Source organism: Aristolochia californica, unplaced genomic scaffold, assembly GCF_029961685.1.
Source record: "Aristolochia californica isolate CCGP_79_NKW_82.1479 unplaced genomic scaffold, dmAriCali1.0.hap1 SCAF_8, whole genome shotgun sequence".
NCBI classification, from domain to species: Eukaryota; Viridiplantae; Streptophyta; class Magnoliopsida; order Piperales; family Aristolochiaceae; genus Aristolochia; species Aristolochia californica.
The window spans coordinates 996,706-1,019,855 of record NW_027182279.1 but is presented as its reverse complement, the minus strand read 5'-3'; the positions used below and the strand labels follow the sequence as shown (position 1 = coordinate 1,019,855).

Sequence of the window (23,150 nt, the reverse complement as noted above, 5' to 3'; positions counted from 1 at the left end):
ACCATGCAGACAGCATAACAACTTGCCCAGTACTGTCGACGGTTTCCGGCTTTAGAACGGTGAAAGAAACTGGGAAAAATGAAGTCGCTATGATAAATCTTGATTTCCTTCGGACGAGGGGGAGTTTTTTTTTTTTTTTACGGAAGATGAGAAGAATTCCCACGACTTCACGGTTCATCCATGCACGTGATGATAATTTTACTGCGATGCATGTGACGATGGTGACCACTGATTCGTAAAGGATCAATCGATAAGAAGGGAGGAACCCAGTACAGATTTCTGATTAACGAATCGTAAGCTTTATCGAAAAAAGATTGTAACAGGTGAATCTGGTTTCCTTTTTGAGAGGAAAAGGGAGGTAACTCTCTGGGTGTGTTTGAGGAGCAAAGGGAAGGGGAGGAGGAGACAAAGGAGAAAGGGTTCACGGGAAAAGACTAATGCAAGAGAGATTCTGAGGGCCAGGAGAGAGAAAGAGGAAGAAGAAGAGAGAGAGTGTCACCATCAGAGGTGCCTCCGGGAATTGTACCTCTCTTCTTTGTTTTTTTTTTTTCTGGTTTGTAATGACTGATGAAGATGATAAAAGAAATATCTTGCTGTGGAATCATTCACCAACATGACATACCAACCAATGCCTTTTTTTTCCCCTGATCTCTCTCTTTTCCCATTTAACAACTTCTATCTAATTAGGGTTAGAAGATTATGGAAGTGTTGATATGATATATGATACATAATATACTATAAATATTCTTATTTTTTATAAATTAAAATTTAGATTAAAAATATCGATATAAATGTATATTATATCAAATTTTTATAAATATTTAGACACGAGATACCATACTAAGACCGATATCCTATCAAAAGGAGGCGAGCTTTTTGTTGTTACCACACTCTTAGGAGATGCAAGTAGGGAGGACCCCCCCTCCACTCCCACTGTCTTTCTGTATATCGAAAAAAAAAAATCTTTTTTTCTTTTTGTCATATAACAAAAATATTAAAAAACTCATATTATATGTCGTATTAATAATATATAATGTTTTAAATGTTTCCGATATAAGGAATAATATAAAATTATATCGTCGAGTTTCATCGACATTACAGCTTGGGTAATGTTATGGCCACTCCTAATGTGTCTATGATGCTACAACTTAAGACTTTGATGAGAGTGAGTTTGGTCTACCTCCCATTTTGGAGCTAAAACCATTTATGTTTAGACAAAATTAGAATATGATCTTTTGTAGGTCAAAACTTTATCTAAGGGCATATGCCGTGGGACAAGGGGCATTTGACCTAAAAGAAATAAGCATGTACGGGTAGTGCATGCAAACACATTCACGTGTGTACATGTGTTATCCCCACCACAAGAGGCATGAAAGGCACATCCTATGTCCCTATTTTTTTTTTTTTTTTTTGTATACCCTTTATTGACATAAATGAAGGAATGACTGATTCTATCATATACAGAAAAACTGAAAAAAAAGATAAAAAATATTGGAAGCAGGAACAGTTCCTTGCAATCAGTATGCTGGGTTTGTGCTTGAGAAATCACTCTCGTACGTCTTATCCTAAGGAGGAGGGGGGAAAACAGGTCATGTGCTAAGATACAATGATTGTGGAGAGAATATTTTATGAAAGACATGGGATCACAAACTGAGCAGTGTCTTGTGTTTTTTTCTTTTTAAACTTTGAAAGCCAAGAGGAAGTTTCTGGGAAAAACTCACTGGCTCGACTCGACGGTGCGTGCTTTTGCCCAAGAATGAAATCTGGGTTTCAAAAATCAAAAAATTGAATTATTGTTGTGTCATGTGTGATTGTGGCCAGCTTGCACTGCGGCTGCTTTTGGGATTAATTGGGGCTTGCTGGAGAATTTATGGGCAAGGGACATGAGCGACGTGGGAGATGCAAGCATGTTCAGCGACCGAGGACGGGGAATTGGGCACTTTTTCCTGCTGTAGGACCATGTTTTTAGGTCTGATATGCCCCATCTCAACTTACCCCTCTGTCTCCTTCCTCCTGTAGGCCCATTTTTCTGGGTCTGCTATACCCCATCCTGGATAAAAAGACATCAGAGGGGATCTAACTGAGACCATGATTCAGGTAAATCAATTCAGATTTTGTGAAGGGATTTGCTGCAGGATTCTGACGGTGAGAAACTGGTGACATTATCAAAACCAGCTCGTCGGTAATCAATCTTATAAATTACAGAATTAGTTGATTTCTAGGGAATTCAAAATATTGTTACAATATCTCTGCTGTGTGATACATCGGAGATCTATGAGAGACCATGATTCAGGTAAATCAACTCGGATTTTGTGGAGGGCATTAACAGCACTTTCTACTTCAATAGATGAAGATTGAAGACTATCTTCTATATTTTACTACATGCCTTTTGATTTCTCGCACATTGACATGTATTCATCATTCAGTGCGACCTTGGAATTGCCGCTATGAATCCCCTTTTTCACTGTAGAATGCTGGAAATGGTTTCACTAACAATGTTGGAGAAGTCGATCAAGCCATGGAGCAATGCAACCGCTTTGAACAAGCACGTCGAGTAATCTCTGCATTTTTCTTTCAGACAAGCAGGAGGGAGGATAAAATTTCTCCCATAGTCCTCTCGGATATGTCATTTTCTCCATCCAGCTCAACACCAGAATCCAACACGGCAGCATCGAGCACCAGTTTCCGTTTTGCAATCTCATATACATTTTCGTCCACTGTGTCCTTTGTCACGAGCCTGTCCACAGTTTAACCATTTTACTTTGTTAAGGGTTTTTTCTCTCGAAGGGTACGATAGTTTTACAAGGATCCCAACACAATTGGAGGGGGTATTTACCTATAGACGGTAACAGGCTTCGTTTGACCAATCCGATGGCAGCGATCTTCAGCCTGGCGATCCATTTGCGGGTTGAAATCCATGTCATGAATAACAACTGCATCGGCTCCAATCAAGTTTAGACCCTGACCTCCTGCTCGCGTGGACAGCAAGCATGCAAAAATGGATGGGTCATTGTTGAAAGTGTCCACTATAGTCTGCCTTTCATTTACCTGTGTACTGAAATTTGGACACGAACAGTGAGACAGATCATTTCACTAGGCCTTCTTAAAGCCCAACAGAACGAGTGCATGGTATGTAAATTCAGAACTTATTTCAAGCGGCCACTCATTTACACACGTCAAAACTGGATTTCCATGTGAATTATACCTGCCATCAAGACGCCTGTAGGTCACCCCTATAACATCCAAAGTCCATTCTAGAATGTCAAGCATTGCTGTCCACTGGCTGAAAATCAAAACACGATGCCCAGCTCTCTTCAGTGAAGGAAGAAGTTTGGCTAATGCCTGCAAAAAGGAAAAACATCTAAGCAAGATAAACAACAATATAGAAACCACAACCAGTCATTTTAATTTTAATTCATTAAGTTTTCAGGTTCAGCTACAGGATATGACATACCCGGCATTTTGCAGAAAGCATTACATGTTCTTCTAGGAGAGTCCCTTCTGCACCAATGCCTATATATGAAACCAGAAGCTGCAAGCACGTGGGAGAAACATGTAAGGAAGTGGCTACCGACGTCCTTTATATGCAAACAGTGTGAACACAAGAAATAGTATGGAACAATTAAGTTCAATTGGATTGGTGGATTGGCAGATACATATAATTCTACATTAATTAAGGCACAATCTTTTATATGTTCCATCCAAGTTTGCCAGGGAAACAAAATATTCACCAAATTTAAGCAACATTTTGGATTCAACGCATGAAAATGGAGCATTGTATGCAAAGAAAGCAATGTGATACCAGTTGCTGCTTGCAGCCTAAAAAACGAAAGTAGTTTGAAGATGGCATGTAGCCCATCTTTAGAACATAATAATAAAACACCTGGAAAAATGGTGGCCATCCTTTTCACACTTAGCCAAATAGTAGTCTGCAAGAGAGTTTTGGGGGAAGTTCTGACACAAAAAGTTGACATTAAGAAACACCACAATGAATGCTTAAAGGCCATATGTTTCCTTTTCTTTTTTTTTTTTTTTTTTTTTTGAAAAAAGTCAATTTCATTAAGTCAAAAGGCAAAGCTCAAGGAGCAACACAAAGCAAAGAGGGGCTGACGCTAACAACGAGAGATTGATGATCAACACCCTCGCCAAAACATCAGCCAAATCATTGGCTAAGCAATTTACATAAGACCAGCAAAAGAAATGGATCCTAGAAAGACTACTGTTAAATTGAATCCAAGGCCTATCCCAAATGACTAGTTAGGAAATAAACTCAAAATCTTTTGTACTCACTAATCAATGTGGAACTATTCCTTAACACTCCCCCCTCACATGTAGACCCTCTTTTGTGACTCTACAAGTGGATGACTTAGGCGTAGGCCATCTTTTGTGGCTCTACAAGTGGATAGTTTAGGTGTAGGCCCTCCTTTGTGGCTCTACAAGTGGATAGTTTAGGTGTAGGCCCTCTTTTGTGGCTCTTCAAGTAGATAGTTTAGGTGTAGGTCCACATATGAATACCCACTCTCATACCATGTTAAGTTGGGTCCAATGGTCATCCCAAAATGACTAGCCAACTTAGGAAACCTTTTTTCCTACTAATAACTCAAAATCTTTTGTATTCACTAATCAATGTGGAACTATTCCTTAACACTCCCCCCTCACATTTAGACCCTCTTTTGTGGCTCTACAAGTGGATAGTTTAGGTGTAGGCCCTCTTTTGTGGCTCTACAAGTGGATAGTTTAGGTGTAGACCCTCTTTTGTGGCTCTATAAGTGGATAGTTTAGGTGTAGGTCCACATATGAGTACCCACTCTCATACCATGTTAAGTTGGGTCCAATGCCCATCTCGAAATTATTAGCCAACTTAGGAAACCTCTTTCCCAACTAATAAACTCGAGATCTTTGTACTCACTAATCCATGTGGGACTATTCCTTAACACTCCCCCTCACGCGTAGGCCCTCTTTTGTGGCTCTACAAGTGGATAGTTTAGGTGTAGGCCCTCTTTTGTGGTTTTACAAGTGGATAGTTTAGGTGTAGGCCCTCTTTTGTGGCTTTACAAGTGGATAGTTTAGGTGTAAACCCTCTTTTGTGGCTCTACAAGTGAATAGTTTAGGTGTAGGCCCACATATTAGTACCTGCTCTGATACCATGTTAAATTGGGTCTAAGGCCCATCCCAAAATGACTAACCAATTTAGGAAGCCTTTTTTCCAACTAATAAACTCAAGATCTTTGTACTCACTAATCCATGTAGGACTATTCCTTAACAACTACAAATATCATAAATGCACTCCAATGTTTCCAAGAAGGCTTGTTGGCCTTCTTGCACCAGCTGATCATAGCACTAGAACCTCCTTCAATTCCTAGTGGCTCAGAGAAGTGAGAATCATAAAGCTTGAGGCCTTCAAGGAGGGCAAAGAGCTCAGTCGTGGTTGAAGCAGTGGGACGAAGAGGCTTGGAGAAAGAGATTGCAATTAATCCATCTCCAGAAAAGACCATTACCACCGGACGGACGTGGGTTGCCTTTTAATACCCATGGAAATTGAGTTTGAGATTAGCATGGGCAGGGGGGAACCATTCAACATGTGAACGCGATCTATAACCAGCAATATTGGAGACCAGCCACCAGTTGTTGTGAATCAAACCTCCAGGGATGTCTTTGAAATCTGGAAGAGTGCAAACCCAAGAGATAACATGCTGTGAGATTTCTTCAATAATCTTTCCTACCGGGCCGGCTTTACTATTAGAGTGTCAGCTGTTTCTCTCAATCTAAATTTTCTATGGGATATATGCCATGCTGGACTTCCAGATTAGATTGTGAAGAAGAGAGAGTTTGATGTCAAGTAGCTGCTGGATCTAATTGTTGAACTGCAGCGGTGAACAGAAATGGAGATTTAGCTTTGAGAGGAAGTTCGATCAAATCAATCTTGCTTCTTTATGTGAGGTCTATGAATCAAGTCTCGTGGTTGTTTGAGGTATCTTTGGTTTGTGTCACCAGTTATTTAGGGAAGAAAAAAATAACAAACTAACAAAAAGGAAACACTTATTCCAAATATAACACATTAGGATTTTTTAGTAGATAAAAATCCACAATTAAGCATATAATCCATATCCTAGGCTGGTAGTTTGGGCATTAGAGGTGTTATTGTGGAGAAATTAATCTCCAGAGGTTTGGGTATAAAAAATTCTAGGTATAGTAGTTGACAAATACACCTAATTTTGGCTAGTCATTTTAGAAAAGAGTCAACCCAAGTTCAACATACATCAAAGTAAATCTAAGTCCAGGTTTGTTTCTTTCAGGGCCCAGTGCATGTCTTGAGCAGGATTTGTCCATTAAAACCTAGAAGATATTTGAGGAAAAGAAAAGTTTGGCCAAAAATCTAATATGCTTATGTCCTTCTATTTTAAGTAACAATAAGAAAAATGAAAAACTAACTTCTACAAGAGCGTTTTCTGGAGAAAAAGGTTGGAATAGATCATGGGCGGAGTATGCAAGAACATGATGGTGACAGGTGAGGGAGTTTGGTTTGAATGGGGCTGGAATGGGGTTGAATTTCTTGCACAGTCATGAGTTTTTTGCTGGGACAAGTTTTGGATTGGGCTCATGGGGCGAAGTCTCATTTTAAGAAATCCACTCCAAACCTGACCTGTCTGCACCCCTATGTTATGTTAACCTAGGCACAAAGGAGGCCGTTTATGTATAAAAGTTTGTTCATTCTACTTAACAACTCATGCTGGTTGTATACACATCATAGATGTTAGCGTGGGGGAGTAGTCCTATAAATGTTTGGCCTTGGCAGATCCTAAGCCCAGTTCAAGAAATTCCTTTTTGTTAAGAACAGAAGTTACAAGCAACAAAGAAGTGAAGAGGGCACAAGTAAAGCAAATGAACTATCTGAGAGTACAAGTAACAGAAAGACAAAATGAACTTAGTGGATGGGAGTTCGCCACAACAAGGTATACCATAGTCCCACTTTGAGGGCATGTGTGTCTCAACCAGAAAGTGTAGGGAAAAAAATGCCATAGGAAAATTTTCCCTTGACCAAAATTTTAGAGCAAAATATTCTGGTGTTTGTGCCTTTTGGGGGGACGGAAAAATTCCTCTTGCCTCTAGAAATTTTAAAAAACGATAGGAAAAATGAGTTTTCTATTTCTCTAATAGGAAACTATGGAAAAAATAACCCAAGAAGCACTAACGTGGTTCTTAGCCCAAGAGGTTTACAGAAGTTCCAAAGAACGATAATGACCTAATGCCACATCTTATAAATGATGTAAAAGCATTTCTCATATAATTATAAAGCATTTTTTAATTGAAATAGTGGATGACTTTTATTGATCATAGAGAGCACCCCAATAAGAAAAACAACAGCACAAGCAAGAAGCAATAAGATAAAGAGTTCCCAAGAACAAGAAAAGGTCAGGACACTCCTTCCTTTGCTAGTATATCAGGAATATCATTTGCAGCCCTCTACCTAAGCTGCCATGATACAATTAAAGGGTTACAGATGTTTTTGACTTCCTTGAATACGTAGCCAAAAACGTTGGGGTGGGAGCTGCCTTTCATCCTGCTGATTGCATTGGCATAGTCCCATCTACCACCACCAGGAGAGAAATTTAGCTTATATAGCTTGAACCCCTTGAGCGAAATCTTGATTTTAGACTCAGTTTCTCCTCTTCCAATAGAACCTGTGTAAGATAGAAGAATTGGGCCTAATGATCCCTTATGACACCACTAATGCTGGCTGGACCTGGGTTCCCAAGAAAACTCCCATCAAAGTTAAGTTTGAAAGATCCACTAGGTGGGGGTAGGCAAGGTCTGAGCTGAGTTGGAGCTGGAGGGGAGAATATAGTAACTAGCTTCCAATTGTTTTTGATGACTGGTAGGGGCAGGCAGTGAGCCCTTTGAATACACTGGCCCAAGTCAGGGTTGAATAAGTATTTTTTCTATCAAACTCCCGGTAGAAAAAGTGATTCTACTGAATGTTCTATTATTGTCCGAAAAGATTCTCTCCTCAGCCAAATTGCCACCCTCGATGCCATTGAAGAACAGAGTTAGCTCTCTCCCCTTGAATTGTCCAATAGAATTGCATGCTCCAATCATTTTCAAGACATCACTCATGCTGAGCGTATCCAATAGCAACAATGGGCGAAATTCAAATGGCTTGCCCAAGGGCAATGGCAACACTAAATTTTTCCATGCAATTACCTCAACCCATCGCCGATCTAATTGGGTTAGCTCCTTATGCATTAATTGGGAGATAGCATCAAATAGATCCCTCATTACTAATGAGTTGCTTAGTTTTTTCACAAGGCAGTATAAGGAAGAAATTATGTTTCACCTGTTCAATTCCACCCTCCAATTCTAGGGCATATCGCCCGTTGTGGTTGATCTCTTGGAGTTCCCCTTCTCTAAGAAGGAGATTGAGTAAGTTGTTCTCAGTCTTCCCTCTGACTGTGCTCCCAGCCCTGACGGGTTCAATAGGGTATTCTACAAGAAGTCCTAGCAAATGCTAAAATTTGATATCATGGCATGATGAAAAGTTTTTACCATAAGGGCATCAAATGCAAAACCATGGGTATGCCACTCATCGCCCTGGTACCTAAGAAGGACAACCCCAAGCACCCCTCTGACTTCCAACCGATCAACTTTTGGAGTCCGGTCATTGAGAAACTGGAATCTTGTCTCTCAACTCGGAAGGAGAGGATCCTATCTAAGGCGGAAGCCGGAGGACGATTAGGAGACTGCGTCTGCAGGCATTCCAGCTGCACCCAACAGTCTCCCACTAAGCAACTGCAGCAGCAGTAGGAGATCAGTTAGTTAGTATATCATATTTCTCCTCATTTCACACTGCGAAGCATTAATCTCATCAATTAATTTCCACTTCTGACTGCAAAAGGCAAAGAACCATCTCATGGAGTTGTTCAAGTTGCTGCTATGGCAGCACAAGATCAAGCTCAAATTCTTGAAACGGCTCCCCAGATTGGCATATGGGCCACTGGGATTGAGAGAATTGGAATGGGCGACTCGGCCTGCTCAAGGGCAACTGGAATGAGCGAGTTGGAACGGGTGAGTGGGGCCGACTCAACCCATCCGACCCGACTCGGAAATTAAATCCGATTACGACTTACCATATGCTTTCAAAAATTTTTATTTTTTTGTTTTTGCGCATTGGAGGTCGTCTTCAACCTCCAGCCACGCGCAAAAAGGGAGTGCCTCGATGGCGTCCACCATCGGGTCCCCGTCACTTGAAAAATCAATTAGCTTACTCATTTCCGTCGGCAACGCTGGTTACAAAAATCGATTGAGACGCAAAACTTACCTAAAAGGGCAGATTGCAGTCCCATTCGCACCGCCAACACTGATTTACTTCCAATTTTCCCTAGCTCTGAATCCCCGAATCCATTCCCCTAACTCTAAAGTTGCCGCTACATAATCCCCGAAGCTTCGTTAACGAGCAGATTCGCGAGCTTCTGAACCGAACCATGGTTTGCTCGAGCTCGGCTCGCTAACTTAAACGAGCCCCATCGAGATAAATCGAATCGAATCGAGCCATCACCAAACACTATGTGGGAAATAGGGAGAACACCCGCATCTGGATGGACAAGTGGGTTGGCAATAGGCCCCTTGTCGGCCTCCTTCCTTCGGCTTGTAAATTTGATCGGAAATCGATTTATCTCAGTTGCTAACACTCAAGCTACGGTGAGTAGTTATGGGGTTTGAGATTTCTGCTTCAAAAGAGGAATAAAGAACGAAGAAACTTATGACATTTGCCAACTGCTTCCTATCCTTCAAAACGTGAGGCTCTATTCTCATATGGAAGATAGAATCATTTGAACCATGGTCTCCTTAGCATACATTGTTCTGCGAGGATGGCAAGGTACGCCTATTAACTGGAAGCTCTCTGGCCCCCCTAAAGTTTGCTACTTCCTTTTGAGAGCACTTCTTGGCAAAATTCTCACCATAGACAATCTCAGGCGTTGGGGCAACTCCCCAAATACATTGTGCGACTTTGTGATGCTGCTGAAGAAAGTGTTGATCACGTCCACCACCATTGCTCCTTTGCTTGGTGCATTTGGGCTCACTTTCTTGGTAAGATTGGTCTCTCCTTCTGTGCTCTAAGCAATTAGAGTATCCTTTGCCAATTTACTAAGGGGCAAGTCACCCAAAGTATGGGAAATGCTTGTTCTCAACTATCCTTATGTTCCTTGAGGACTATGGCTTGAGTGAAACAAATGTTCTAGAGCCTCAGAGGATGAAGTTATTTGTAGAATTACCAATTCCATTGTGGCCTAGTTAAGTACCCGTGGAGAATTCAGGAGTTTATTAGCTGCGCCTTATTGCCCAAACGTCCATCCTGCAACCCACCACCGCGCAGGAATGGACCCCTCCACCACCCCCCGGTGTCATTAAGCTTAATTTTGATGGCAGTGTTTTTAGGTGTCCAAGGCCCACTGGTATCAAGGGTAGTAGTGTTTAGGAACCACAATGGGAAGGTTCTTGTCACCTATTTGGGCCCATTGGCAGAGTGGATACGACAACGGTTGAGCTTTTGGCACTTAAGTCTGGGCTTTCTATCTTCTCTGACTTCAATGTTGGGCGTCCACCTCAGTGGCTCTAGGTTGAAGGTGATTCTCAGGTGGTTATTGGCTAAGTCTTGATCAGGCAATTCTTCACTAACCTTTTGGCTAGGCAAGGAACCTCTCACCAATCTCTCATTGTCTCAGAGTCCTTTTTGCACTCTTTGTGATTCTGTTTTGTTTTGGCTTTTTGCCTTAATATAATCACATCTTTTAAAAAAAAAAATGCCTTGTAACTTCAATTTTTGGATGAACTGGACACAACTTTAACATAGGTAAATCCACATCAGTTGCCTCTTTTTTCCTCCATATAGTATCATGTTTCTCATAAGTTAGATACTTTCTCCTCTTCTTATATAAAACTAGGAGAGAGATTTCTGGAATTTCCAACTCCCAAACCAATGGTAACTTCAAATATTATACTAACAATGCATAATTGATGAAGTATGATTAACAGTAGTTAACCTTAATTTATTTCAAAACATCTTTTTACTTCAATAAAACACCTCTCTGCCTTAATAAAACATCTTTCTATTTCATTTTTTTTCAAGTTCTTTGTGGAGAAGAGAGTCGTGGAGGTAGCTCTACTTGCATTCTTTTTGTATGGCGGAGGAGGTCCACTTGGACTTCACTGTGGCTTCTTTGAAAGGAGAATAATGCACAAAGAAACTAAACAATAAATATCCCAGATAGTCAATTGAAACTGACATCATGAGTATAAGAAAGTACAGCAAAAGGTTGTCTATTGGCAGTTTTAGCATTCTTTTTTATTATTAGTAAGCATTCCTTATGTCAGATTTTCATTTTCCTTTGTTCTTTTCCCTCTTGGCAGTGTGATATACTTTTCTCCTTTTAAATCTAATCTCTTATTGTGTTCTAAAAAGTACAGTATAAAAATTTAGTTAAAAAAGAAGAAAGCAAGTGACAAAACCTTAGGAACTTGGACCAAGAATTACCCTGTGAAGTACAAAATCATTGTAACTCTTAAGCTCCTCAATTACTCTGTCCAATGTGCATTCAAACCCAAATGCACCTTTTGGGTGCAACAATCGGGCAAACCGAATAACATCCTCATCCTTGTAAATACGCCTCACAAGTAGTGGGTGATTTGCAATCTGACAGATATATATCATATTATATGAGATTTGAGAAGTTCCCACAGAGGCAAGAAAGAATTAATGGAAGCTGGATTCACCTTGCGAAACTGAACAAAATAGTTGGAGATTTGGCGTTTTGGAAGAATGCTAATAATATTAGTGACAGTACTCTGAGAATTCTTTGTCATGCGAGCTTGTGAAGCTGCTCTGTACTCGTTAATGGCTTCTTTATAAGCCTGAGATTGCTCCGTGTCCATTACAACATACTCAACCTGCAAAAATTCTATACACATTTATGCCGAACTATATTGGCAGGGTAAAGAAATTAAGAGAACAGTTTAGAGATAAACAGAAGTAAAATTAAAACTTTCCACACACACACACAAAATAAATAAATAATTAAAAATCAAAGTTACCCTCTGTATCTTTGGGACAAGTTGCTGCATTACATCTGATTTCAATCGCCTCAGAATAAAAGGTCCCAAGATGGACTTAATACGAAGAATTAAATCCCGATCTTCCGCATTCAGTAGCTTTTTCAAGTCCACATCTCCAGTAGCAAAAATATCAGGCATCATGAACTCCAATAATGACCACAGCTCCTACAAGGATAAGCCAGCGCATATTACACTAATGGGGCTTTTGAGCTATTATTAGCTACTTACTAAACAAGTGAAAAGTAACCTAGAGGTGTGAATGGTAATCAACCACTGACAATTTCTTACTCATAAAAATAGTGCAGCATCCAACACATATACCAGTCTAGAAAATAGAAATCAACAAAAATACAAGAGGGGGTAAAGGAAGACATAATTCTGGATGTCATGTGAATAGTTTTTTGTGATATTGGGTCCAAGGCCTATTCCAAAATGACTAGCTAATTAGGAAACCTCTTTTGCCAACTAATAAACTCAAGATCTTTGATCTCACTAATCCATGTGGGACTATTCCTTAACACTCCCCCTCACATTTAGGCACGTGGATAATTTGGGTGGAATGCCCATATACGAGCACTTGCTCTGATACCATGTTAAATTGGGTCCAAGGCTTATCCCAAAATTATCCACGTGCCTAAATATGTGGGGGAGTGTTAAGGAATAGTCTCACATGGATTAGTGAGATCAAAGATCTTGAGTTTATTAGTTGGCAGAAGAGGTTTCCTAAGTGGCTAGTCATTTTGGGATATGCCTTGGACCCAATTTCACATGGTATCAGAGCAAGGTTTACTACTGTTTTGTGATATCTGGATAAAAAAAAGTGTCTAGATACTATATGCTTAATGCTCCAATACCATGTGAAATTGGGTCCAAGGCTTATCCCAAAATGACTAGCCACTTAGGAAATCTCTTCTGCCAACTAATTAACTCAAGATATATGATCTTACTAATCCATGTGGGATTATTCCTTAACACTCCCCCTCACATTTAGACACATGGATAATTTGGGTGGAGGCCCTCACGTGTAAGTACGTGGATAATTTGGGTGAAATGTTCACATACGAGTACTTGCTCTGATACCCTGTGAAACTGGGTCCAAGGCTTATCCCAAAATAATTAGCCACTTAGGAAACCTCTTCTGCCAACTAATAAACTTAAGATCTTTGATCTCACTAATCTACGTGGGACTATTCCTTAACATTTTTTTAATAAAATTACCTTTAAATATGACCATCACCATTATCAAAACCTTAGGATGTTGTAGTCAACCTTAGCAGCTTCACTGTAACAAAATAGTACTGCAATGGGAAACCTTTGTTGGATGCCACACTGAAGCCTGATGTGACTTTGATCATCTCGAGTATAAAATCAAACAAACCATTCACTGGGTATGGTTGATTTGGCCAAGCCTCTGAAGACACATGACTGAATAGAAAACAAGTTTGGGGAGTGGCAGGATGCCAATTTTTCTGCAGCAAGATCCTATTAATTTTTGTAGCTACCCTGACAAACTAAGAAGAAACCTTTGACTTTCTAATAAGAAGTTGTATTTCCGCTGATTGTGGCAATAAGCTCAGGTCCAGCAAACTTGGCCAGGGTTTTAGGCATGTCAAACCATATTATCCATGTCCAGAATGCCTGTAGAAAAAAGTCTAGATCTGGATCCAAAATTTGAGGCTTAATGGACTGAGAGCTCCCTATTCCCCAATTAAGTATGACTTTTTACATGTATCCTATTGACTCAAAATTAAAATGATTTCCTTTATGTGTTAGAATTTTATTCAAGTTAAAGGACAAGTACAATCAAGCCAACTCATTTGCAACCTAGAGTGCTAAAATACATGAGAGAAGTAGAAGAGATGATCAATAATAACAAGAGATTGATGATCAACTCCATTGCTAATTTATCAGGTAAATTAGGGGGAAGTGAAAGCACAGTATGACAATTAAGCGATCACAATGAATTCCCTAAAATATGATCCAAAAATGCCGAGTAGGGTCTCTGTTGTTCTTGAAGAAGCCAATCACAATCCAGGAATCCTTGTAAATCTTGAGCCCAAAGAGAACAGCCCTAATTTCAGATTCCAAAAGCCCATGAAACCAAGGGGGCAGTAGTAAGAAGATAAGAGCCACCATGATTCCAAAAGAGCACCATCTAGCTTTTATTTTTTAATTTTTTTTTTAGTGAAGTAAATTTATGAAAAGTATAAAAAATCTAGAGAGATAGAGAGGAGAAGGAGAGAGAGAGAGAGAGAGAGAGAGAGAGAAAGAAGAGAGAAAAGAGGAACAAGCTCTGAATGAGCTGCGTTGGGGATTGTGCACAATCCCCAATGCTATTTATTAGGTTTTAACTCATAAATTACAGAAATGACAAAAATGCCCCTCTTTCATAGAAAACACTTGTTCCTTACAACTCTCATTCTATTCTTCCTATGAATATATAAATTTGTACACTAATTAAACCAAACATGCTGAACAAGATTGTGCCATAATATAAAAATCCAATCATGTAAAATAACCAACATACCCTTGAACTGATTTTCTCAAACTCCCCCTCAAGTTCGAGCATATATATCCATCACACCGAACGTGTCACAAAAGCTTATAAATTCACGCTTTGGTGAAGACATCTCCGAGTTGATCAGCTGAACAAACTTAGGGGTGATCACATCTTTCTTCATCACGGTATCTCTAACAAAATGACAATCCACCTCTATGAGTTTTGATCTTTCATGAAAAACTGGATTGCTGGCAATAAATATAGCAGCCTGGCTATCACAGAACGTAGTCATGGCTTCATTCAGATGGATGTCTAACTCCCAAGAGACCGATCTCACCCACATGAGCTCAAATCAGTACAAGTCATAGCCCTGTATTCCACTTCTACGATGGATCTAGCAACAACATTGTGTTTCTTGTTTTTTCCAACTAATTAAGCTACCACCCAAAAAGACACAATAGCCCGTATTTGATTTTCTAGCTAGCTTTGACCCAGCATAGTCTGCATCAGAGAAGGCCACAATTTTCAAGTGGCCATTATTTTTAAAGAAAAAGACCTTTTCCTAGTGCTCCCTTGAGATATTTCAAGATCCTCTAAGTTACTTCAAAGTGAATCTTCCTTGAATATTCCATAAACTGACTTACTACACTTACAACAAAAAATATATTTGGGCATGTAACTATGGCATATATGAGCTTCCCAACCAGTCTCTTATACAATGTTTTATCGTTCAATTCTACACTTTGGTAATCGTGTAGATTGAGTCCAACTTCCATCGGAGTATCTACTAGTTTAGCTCCCAATAATCCATACTCATGTAGCATATCAATTATATACTCTTTTTGATATAGTACTAATCCTTCTTTGCTTCTTGCAACTTCAACACCCAAGAAGTATTTCAATGCTCACCAGTCTTTGGTCTGGAGGTGAGTAGCATGTAGCTTTTTAACGTCTTCAATTCCAAGGGCATAACTACCAGACAATATAATATCATCCACATATACAAGTAAAACTATGATCCCTAAAGGCCTTTTCATGACAAGCAACAAATGATCGCAATGGCTTCTAGAAAAGTCCATAAACATCACTACTTGGCTAAAATTTTCAAACCAAGCACGAGGACTTTGTTTTAGCCCATAGATTGCTTTCTTGAGTCTGCATACCTGGTGCATCTCACCCTGGAGGTTGCTCCATATAGACCTCTTCTTCTAAGTCATCATACAGAAAAGCATTCTTTATGTCTAACTGGCATATGGGCCAACCCTGAGTACCAACAATAGATACCAAAATGCGTACCAAAGATAATCAAGCAACTGGAGAATAAGTTTCAAACACATCTACACCATAAGTTTGTGCATATCCTTTGACCACCAGACAAGTTTTACACCTCTCAACCAAACCATCAACCCTATATTTGACTGCATACACCCATCAACAGCCCCACTGTAGCCCCTGAAGGTAACTCACATAACTACCAAGTTTCTCGCTCTAGCAGAGCAGCCATCTTAACATCCAAGGTTTGCTTCCACTGTGGAGAGGACATAGCATCGTGTACTAAAGAAGGAATGGTGCAAGTAGAAATAGACAATGCAAACTTTTTGTAATTGTCAAACAAATGATCATATGACACAAAAATGAGACAATGGATGACAAATACCTTTCTGAACACCTTTCTTTAAAGCAATGGGTAGGTGCATATCACTTACCTCAGGATCCTGAGACGAAGATGAATAATGTTCCTAAATAGGAAAGGAGGTCATCGACTCAGAGGGATGCACCTATCAACACTAATATACCTACAAAGGTTTCTCAACAATGGTAGTTTTGCGTAGGTCCAAGAAAAACTTCAACAAGCAAGGGAATAACTGACTCGAAAACTGGGGAAGAAGATGGTACATCAATGGGAGTAGTAGACTAAAAAAAGGGAGTATTCTCAAAAAAATATTACATCTACGGATACAAATATTTTTCTAGTAGATGGATAAAAACACTTATACCCCTTTTATGTACGAGAGTACCTAAGAAAAATGCACTTAATTGCACGAGTAGATAACTTATTTTTGGATGATCCCATAACATGAGTAAAACAAACACATCCAAAGACAAGAGGTGAAACTGAAAATAATGGAGCTTAAGGCAATAGAATTTGAATGGGAATTTTACTTTCAAGGACAAATAAAGGCATCCTATTGATCAAGTAGCATGCAGTAAGTACTACCGCATCACCCCAAAAGTGTTTAAGAACCTTCATGTGTAACATCATAGTGCAAGCCACTTCTAGGAAATGACGATTCTTACGCTCTATGACTTCATTTTGTTGTGGAGTAAACACACGTGAGGTATGATGAATGATCCCTTGATTTTGACAAAAATTGTCAAACTTATGATTCATAAATTCAAGGCCATTGTCAATACGCAAAATATGGATAGAAGACAAAAACCGATTCTTTATTTCATTGTAAAAGAATTTGAATACATCGAAAGCTTCAAACTTCTCCCAAAGGAGATAAACCCAAGTACACCTACTAAAATCAACAATAAATGAGATAAAGTACCTAAAGCCAAACAAACTTGTTACAGGACATGGACCTCAAATAGTTGACTTATCTTATGATGAGAGGTTGGAAAGGAGCTTTGACGATACTTGCCCAATTGACATGACTCGCACTAAAGTGTAAGATTGGAAGGAAATTCTGAAAAAACTTTAATCAATTTTGCTGGCAAAGGATGACCTAATCGCAAATGCCACTGGAATGGAGTAGCAGATATATGAAGTGCATGTAGTATATTATCTGGCAAGTGGCGCTCTAAATAATAAAAACCACCTCTCTCACACGCAGAACCAATCGTCCACTTCGTTGCAAGGTCCTAAAATAGACAATGAGTAGGATAAAAAGTCAAAGAACAGTTCATAGACTTAATTAATTGGCTCATTGACAACAAATTTTGGGGACATTTAAGAACTAGTAAAACAGAATGGGGAGACACGAACGATGTAGGGATAACAGTACCAACACCCTAGACTGAGGAAACAAACCCATCAGCTAAATTTACTTGTTTTATATATAATGACTCTTTCAGGTTAGAAAACAAGGATGACATACTTGACATGTGAGCAGTAGCTCCGAAATCGATAACCCAGGTAGGAGAGAGGACACATGAAGAGCGGACATACCTGAAGTAGCCAGAGTAGTAGGAGTAGGAGCATGAATCATAGATGTTGAGGACGCTAATAACTGAGCTAGATGATGCATAATCTGTTATTGTTGTTGAAATAGTTATTGTACCTCATCAGCTCCCCCTAAAGGACACAAGCAACAACCTTTGAAATTGTTCCACTAGTCTCATGTCTGGTAGAGTTTGCCCAAGTAGGTTTTTCAAATTTTATCCAGCATATATTGGAGTAATAGTTATTCGTCTACAATGGACACACTTCCTCTCAGACTTACCATCACCTCTGCCTCGACCTCTGCCTAATCTGTCTCTACCTATACCTCACCCAGAACTTGTCCGACCTCGAGATAAGTCTGCTAGGCTAGGACAAGGGCCCAAAGTATTAAGTGCAGCAGCATCTGTCACCTTACCTCTTTTTTTCTTCTTTGGATACCAAAGTTGTTTATGCCCTCACAATTCTATTAAAACTAGTGGGTAACAAAGGTGCCTTTTTTGAAGCCAAGATTTGTGCTTTAATGTTGTCAAACTCCACACCTAGGCCATCAAGAAACATCGCCACCAATAGTTGGTTTTGTTGTTTTCTTAAATCATGTTCATTTGTAATAAATGGATGATATACATTAATTTCTTACCAAAGTCCTACAAATGCATTGTAATATTGTGTAACAATCTTGTTACCCCTTTTCAAACCAAAGAAATTGGTGTACAATTCATAAACTCTGGATAAATTGCTCTCTTGAGCATACAGATACTCCAAATAAACCCACATAACCTTTTGTTGTTTCACAATGCATCACTTGATTCCTTAATATTGTGTCAATACTGTTAAAGAACAGCCCCACATGGATTAGTGAGTACAAAGATTTTGAGTTTATTAGCCGGGAAAAGGGTTTCCTAAGTTGGCTAGTCATTTTGGGATGGGTCTTGGACCCAAGTTCACATGGTATCAAAGCAGGTACTCATATGTGGGCCTAGACCTAAACTATCCACTTGTAGAGCCACAAAAGACAGCCTACACCTAAACTATCCACTTGTAAAGCCACAAAAGAGAGCCTACACCTAAACTATCCACTTGTAGAGCCACAAAAGAGGGCCTACACCTAAACTATCCACTTGTAGAACCACAAAAAAGAGTCTGCACCTAAACTATCCACTTGTAGAGCCACAGAAGAGGGCCTACACCTAAAATTATCCACTTGTAAAGCCACAAGAAGGGCCTACACCTAAATTATCCACTTGTAGAGCCACAAAAGAAGGCCTACACATGCGGGGGAGTGTTAAGGAATAGTCCCACATGGGTTAGTGAGTACAAAGATTTTAGAGTTTATTAGTTGGGAAAAAAGTTTCCTAAGTTAGCTAGTCATTTTGGGATGGGCCTTGGACCAACTTAACAAATACTGTTGACAATCCAAGTTATAAATAGGTTGTCTTCAGCTTCTCAATCATCAGTCGTTGGGATTGGAGAATCATCTGTGATTTACTTTACCCTCCTTCCCTTAAAGAACATTTTCACTGACCTGGCCCAACAAAGATAATTGGTCTTATCAACTTCTCAGATGTCATAAGCATTACATCTTTGCCAGCAGATCCACCCATATCGCTAGATGGTACATAAACTTCACCTAAATCAGCCATAGAGTATGTATAGAGTCACCAAAAAAATTCAATTTCAACATCCAAATACTTTTTCAAATTCCAAGGTGTGGGCCCCACTTTATAGAAATTAGGGTTAGGACAAGGATGAGATTTGAACAAATGATATATGCTTAAATCAACACCATGTATCAAATAGATACAAGATCCTTCAAGACTAGACCACAATTAGAGCTGAAATCAACATGTAAATTGATGACGCAAGCATAGGTCTAGAGATAGTTGACACGCATCCCAAGATCTCTAAAAAAAAGAGTCCCTTTTGGGCAATCAAAGCATGAATAATCCTTTACATGATGATAAAATCAATAACCCAAAGGTAATGGCAGAAGAAAAGAGAGAAATTTTGAATTTTTACCAACCAATCACGGAGGAGATTTGAAAAACCTTGATTTTGTGAAGACGTTTAGATAAAGAGGAGGTTGTCTGGCTAAGATGTACTCCAAGCAACAGTTACTGCCTTAATACCATATGAAAAGTATAAAAAGTCTAGAGAGAGAGGGGAGAAGGGCAAAGAGAGAAATAAGAGAGAAAAGAGGCACAAGCTCTAAATGAGTTGCGTTAGGTTTTAAGTCATAAATTACAGAAATAACAAAAATGCCCTTCCTAAATAGAAAACACTTTTTTCCCTTGCAACTCCCATTCTACTCTTCCTATGAATATAAAAATTTGTACAGTGACTAAATCAAACATGCTGAACAAGATTGCGCCATAATATAAAATATCAGATCATTTAAAATAACCAAAATACCCTTGAGCTGATTTTCTCACAGAATTTTATTTCAGCAAACAACAAAAATACAAACAGCCTAGCTAAATGAGTACTCCCTTAACAACAAGAGATTGTAAGGAGGCTCCTTACATGGCAAGAGAGTCAGCAAAAGCATTTGCTGATCTCGATATATGAGACCATTCACGAAAAAAAGTAGGGATAATGTCAACAATTTCATAAAAACAGTCCAATGTTTCATGAAAAGCAAGGGTTGAGCACCATCCAATCACTACTTTGGAGTCACCATCTAGCTTGTTGAAAAAGTTCAGACCTCTAGACCACTGCCTTGTCATTCTCCATCTCAGGAATTGGCAAAATTAGGATTCATCTCTTTCATTAGCAAGTAATCTCTAGCCATCAATGTTAAGAAACCAGTGGCAGATCACTTTTCTTTCTACAATGTTCACCAAAATTAGGAATTGCTTTCCACAACAATGTTTGTCACCCATTGCCCTAGAGCATCTCAGGCCTTCAGTAACCTGTACAATTAACCTATTTATTGCCTTGAGCAGTTAAAGACTAGCACTCACTTTTATAGATTTCATGCTACGCATTGAAAGGTCGAGAGGAATTGGAGCACCATCATTTCTGTACTATATGTCAAACTTCTGCTCTTTCATATTATACTCAGGCTTTCCAGTTCTATTGTGTAGGATTGCCTAATGGAAGAGCGGGACAACTTTTGAGTAATTGTTTATTCAAATAGGTCTTTATCAGCTACAAGGAGTATCTTGAGAAATCCACTTGCAATTATAAGGCATCTTCAAAGGAACTGTACGGAGGATAAGGAGAAGATCTCACTATAATATGTTGCTTGATAATCTTCCAAGCAAATCAGTACATGAAATGTCTTCTGAGCACTAAGTTGGCCTCGCAATGCTATGTCATCACCACAAGAACTAAGTAAACAAATGAATGGACGAGCAACAAGGGCAGATATCATACATGTAAATCATTTTGTAATGGTGTTCCAGTCAACATCAACCGTTGCCTTGCATTTTGTGCAACAGATGTCAGATTCTTCCATCGGTAGCTATTCTTGTCCTTCAAAACATGAGCCTCATCCATTAACACACAACTCCATCTCCAGCGCTTCAGCAACTTACGGTCATCTTTCTGCTGTGCACTAGAGAAGAAATGGAAAATTGATGTCACATTCACTGTACTACTACATGGTGTTTCTCTGTATCTGATTCAAACATCAAATAGACCAGAACAGTCACAACAAACCTGTGCCTTTCAAAAAGTGAGTAACAGACTAATAGCACATTAAATGGAGGTGGTAATCCAGCCTTCGATATATAGTTCAATTCCTTTGAGTAGGCTGCTCGCCCAGCTCCATGATATTGAACAACAGAAAATGATGGACACCACTTTGTGAGCTCTCTTTTCCAATTTTCCAAAACAGATGCTGGGCAAACAATCAAGTGGGGCCCTAGGTCGTTGTCAAGGTGCTTCAGCAATGTTAAATATGTGATTGCCTGTGAGTATTAGAAATACATTACATTCATAACCTTCTTCAAAATGCTAATCTATATTTGCCATATGCTTACACACTGTGCCAAAAGAATAAAACGTGTTAAAGCCAACATACCTGAATCGTTTTACCCAGCCCCATTTCATCGGCCAAGATGGCTGCAGAAGAAGTCAGTACAACGCTATTAGTGGATCAATAAGTAACTCCTGAAAAGTTAAACTATCTACGGAACTAGCACAGTTTACGCACTTTCTAACACAAAGTTGTGAACTATTCAAGTAAAAAAAATGGGAGAAAAAATTGAGTTACCTCCTCCAATGTTTTTTCTATACAGTAGAAGAAGAAAATTGACACCAACAAGCTGGTAAGGCTTTAGAGTTGGCTGAAAGTCTGATTCTTCGGACGCACAAGCCGCATCTACGTCTTCCTACACAGACAGCCAAATTGTAAAAATAAGAAAAAATAAGTAAACCCCCATGAGCGGTAGTTAGCTCGGTTTACCTGCGTCACAATCCTTGCCGAAGAAGTCTCTACTTCAGCATATCTGTCACAGGAGAAAGCCGAAGAACCATATAGCTCCTGTCTCAACGTTGCCGAAATTTTGGCACACTTTTGTAGAGCTTTGCCTACCAGATCATCTTCTTCTATGTCTTCAGATACTTTTTCCTCCTCAGAAGATTCCACATCAACGACCTCCGCGAAATCTTCATCACTTTCTTCATCAACAACAAATCGACGGGCCCGGTTTCCCGCAGGAACATTTTCCGTCGCTTGTACGTCATCATCTTCCAATTTTTCTTCAACTTCCTCTTCCCAACTATCTTCAACAATTCCGTGGTATGTCGCATCTTTTTTTGTGCAATTCTCTTGTGTTTTAGGCTGGTACGAGAATGACTCAATCGCCGGCGGGGATTTTCCGTTGCTGAGGATTCTGGAAACTTCGAAATCGTGCTTCTCCCACTCGTCATCAGAAATTTCTTCAAAAACGCGCTTCATCTCGCGACGACTAAGACATCTATAACTAATAACGAATGATATTTCCTACCGAGAGCAAAAAATAAAAAAAGCCAGAGTGCAAACCTAGGGTTCTCAGCTCGGTGGAACTATAAAAGAGATTGTTGCAGTGCAAAAACCATAATATCGAAGAAGAAAACCTCCAGGAAGAAAAAAGAGCGTAGCGGGAACGAAGAGACGAAAATTTCAAAAATCCGGCAGAAGACAAGGTGTTCAAAGATGGCGATCCGGAAAAGTAAAGAGGGAAGCGCCAATTCTCGGAGCTTTTCACTATCATCTCAAGTGAAAAGAAAAGGGAGGAAAAGGGCGGTAAAAGGGGACGAACATCGCGGTTCATTAACTGTACCCGCTCGACCATCACTCCATCAGGATCCGGCGGACCTGAGCCGGCTATCAGATATCCCGGGATTTGTTATATATGAGATATTAAAAAAATAAGTTTATATATGCCT

At 39.5% G+C, this 23,150-nt stretch overlaps 1 protein-coding gene across 1 annotated transcript; it reads right to left on the bottom strand.

Annotated features, from left to right (window-relative positions):
* Positions 1-2,137: 2,137 nt before the first annotated feature.
* On the bottom strand, positions 2,138-22,963 carry LOC137938765 (protein CHROMATIN REMODELING 19). The gene is made up of 12 exons (XM_068783798.1): positions 22,186-22,963; positions 21,994-22,111; positions 21,802-21,842; positions 21,438-21,688; positions 21,153-21,333; positions 12,088-12,273; positions 11,770-11,943; positions 11,531-11,689; positions 3,455-3,532; positions 3,206-3,342; positions 2,837-3,055; positions 2,138-2,737 (listed from the first exon to the last, which is right to left on the bottom strand). Exons 1-12 carry the CDS (start codon positions 22,678-22,680, stop codon positions 2,575-2,577), a joined length of 2,202 nt encoding a protein of 733 aa, XP_068639899.1. The 5' UTR covers positions 22,681-22,963; the 3' UTR covers positions 2,138-2,574.
* Positions 22,964-23,150: the final 187 nt, after the last annotated feature.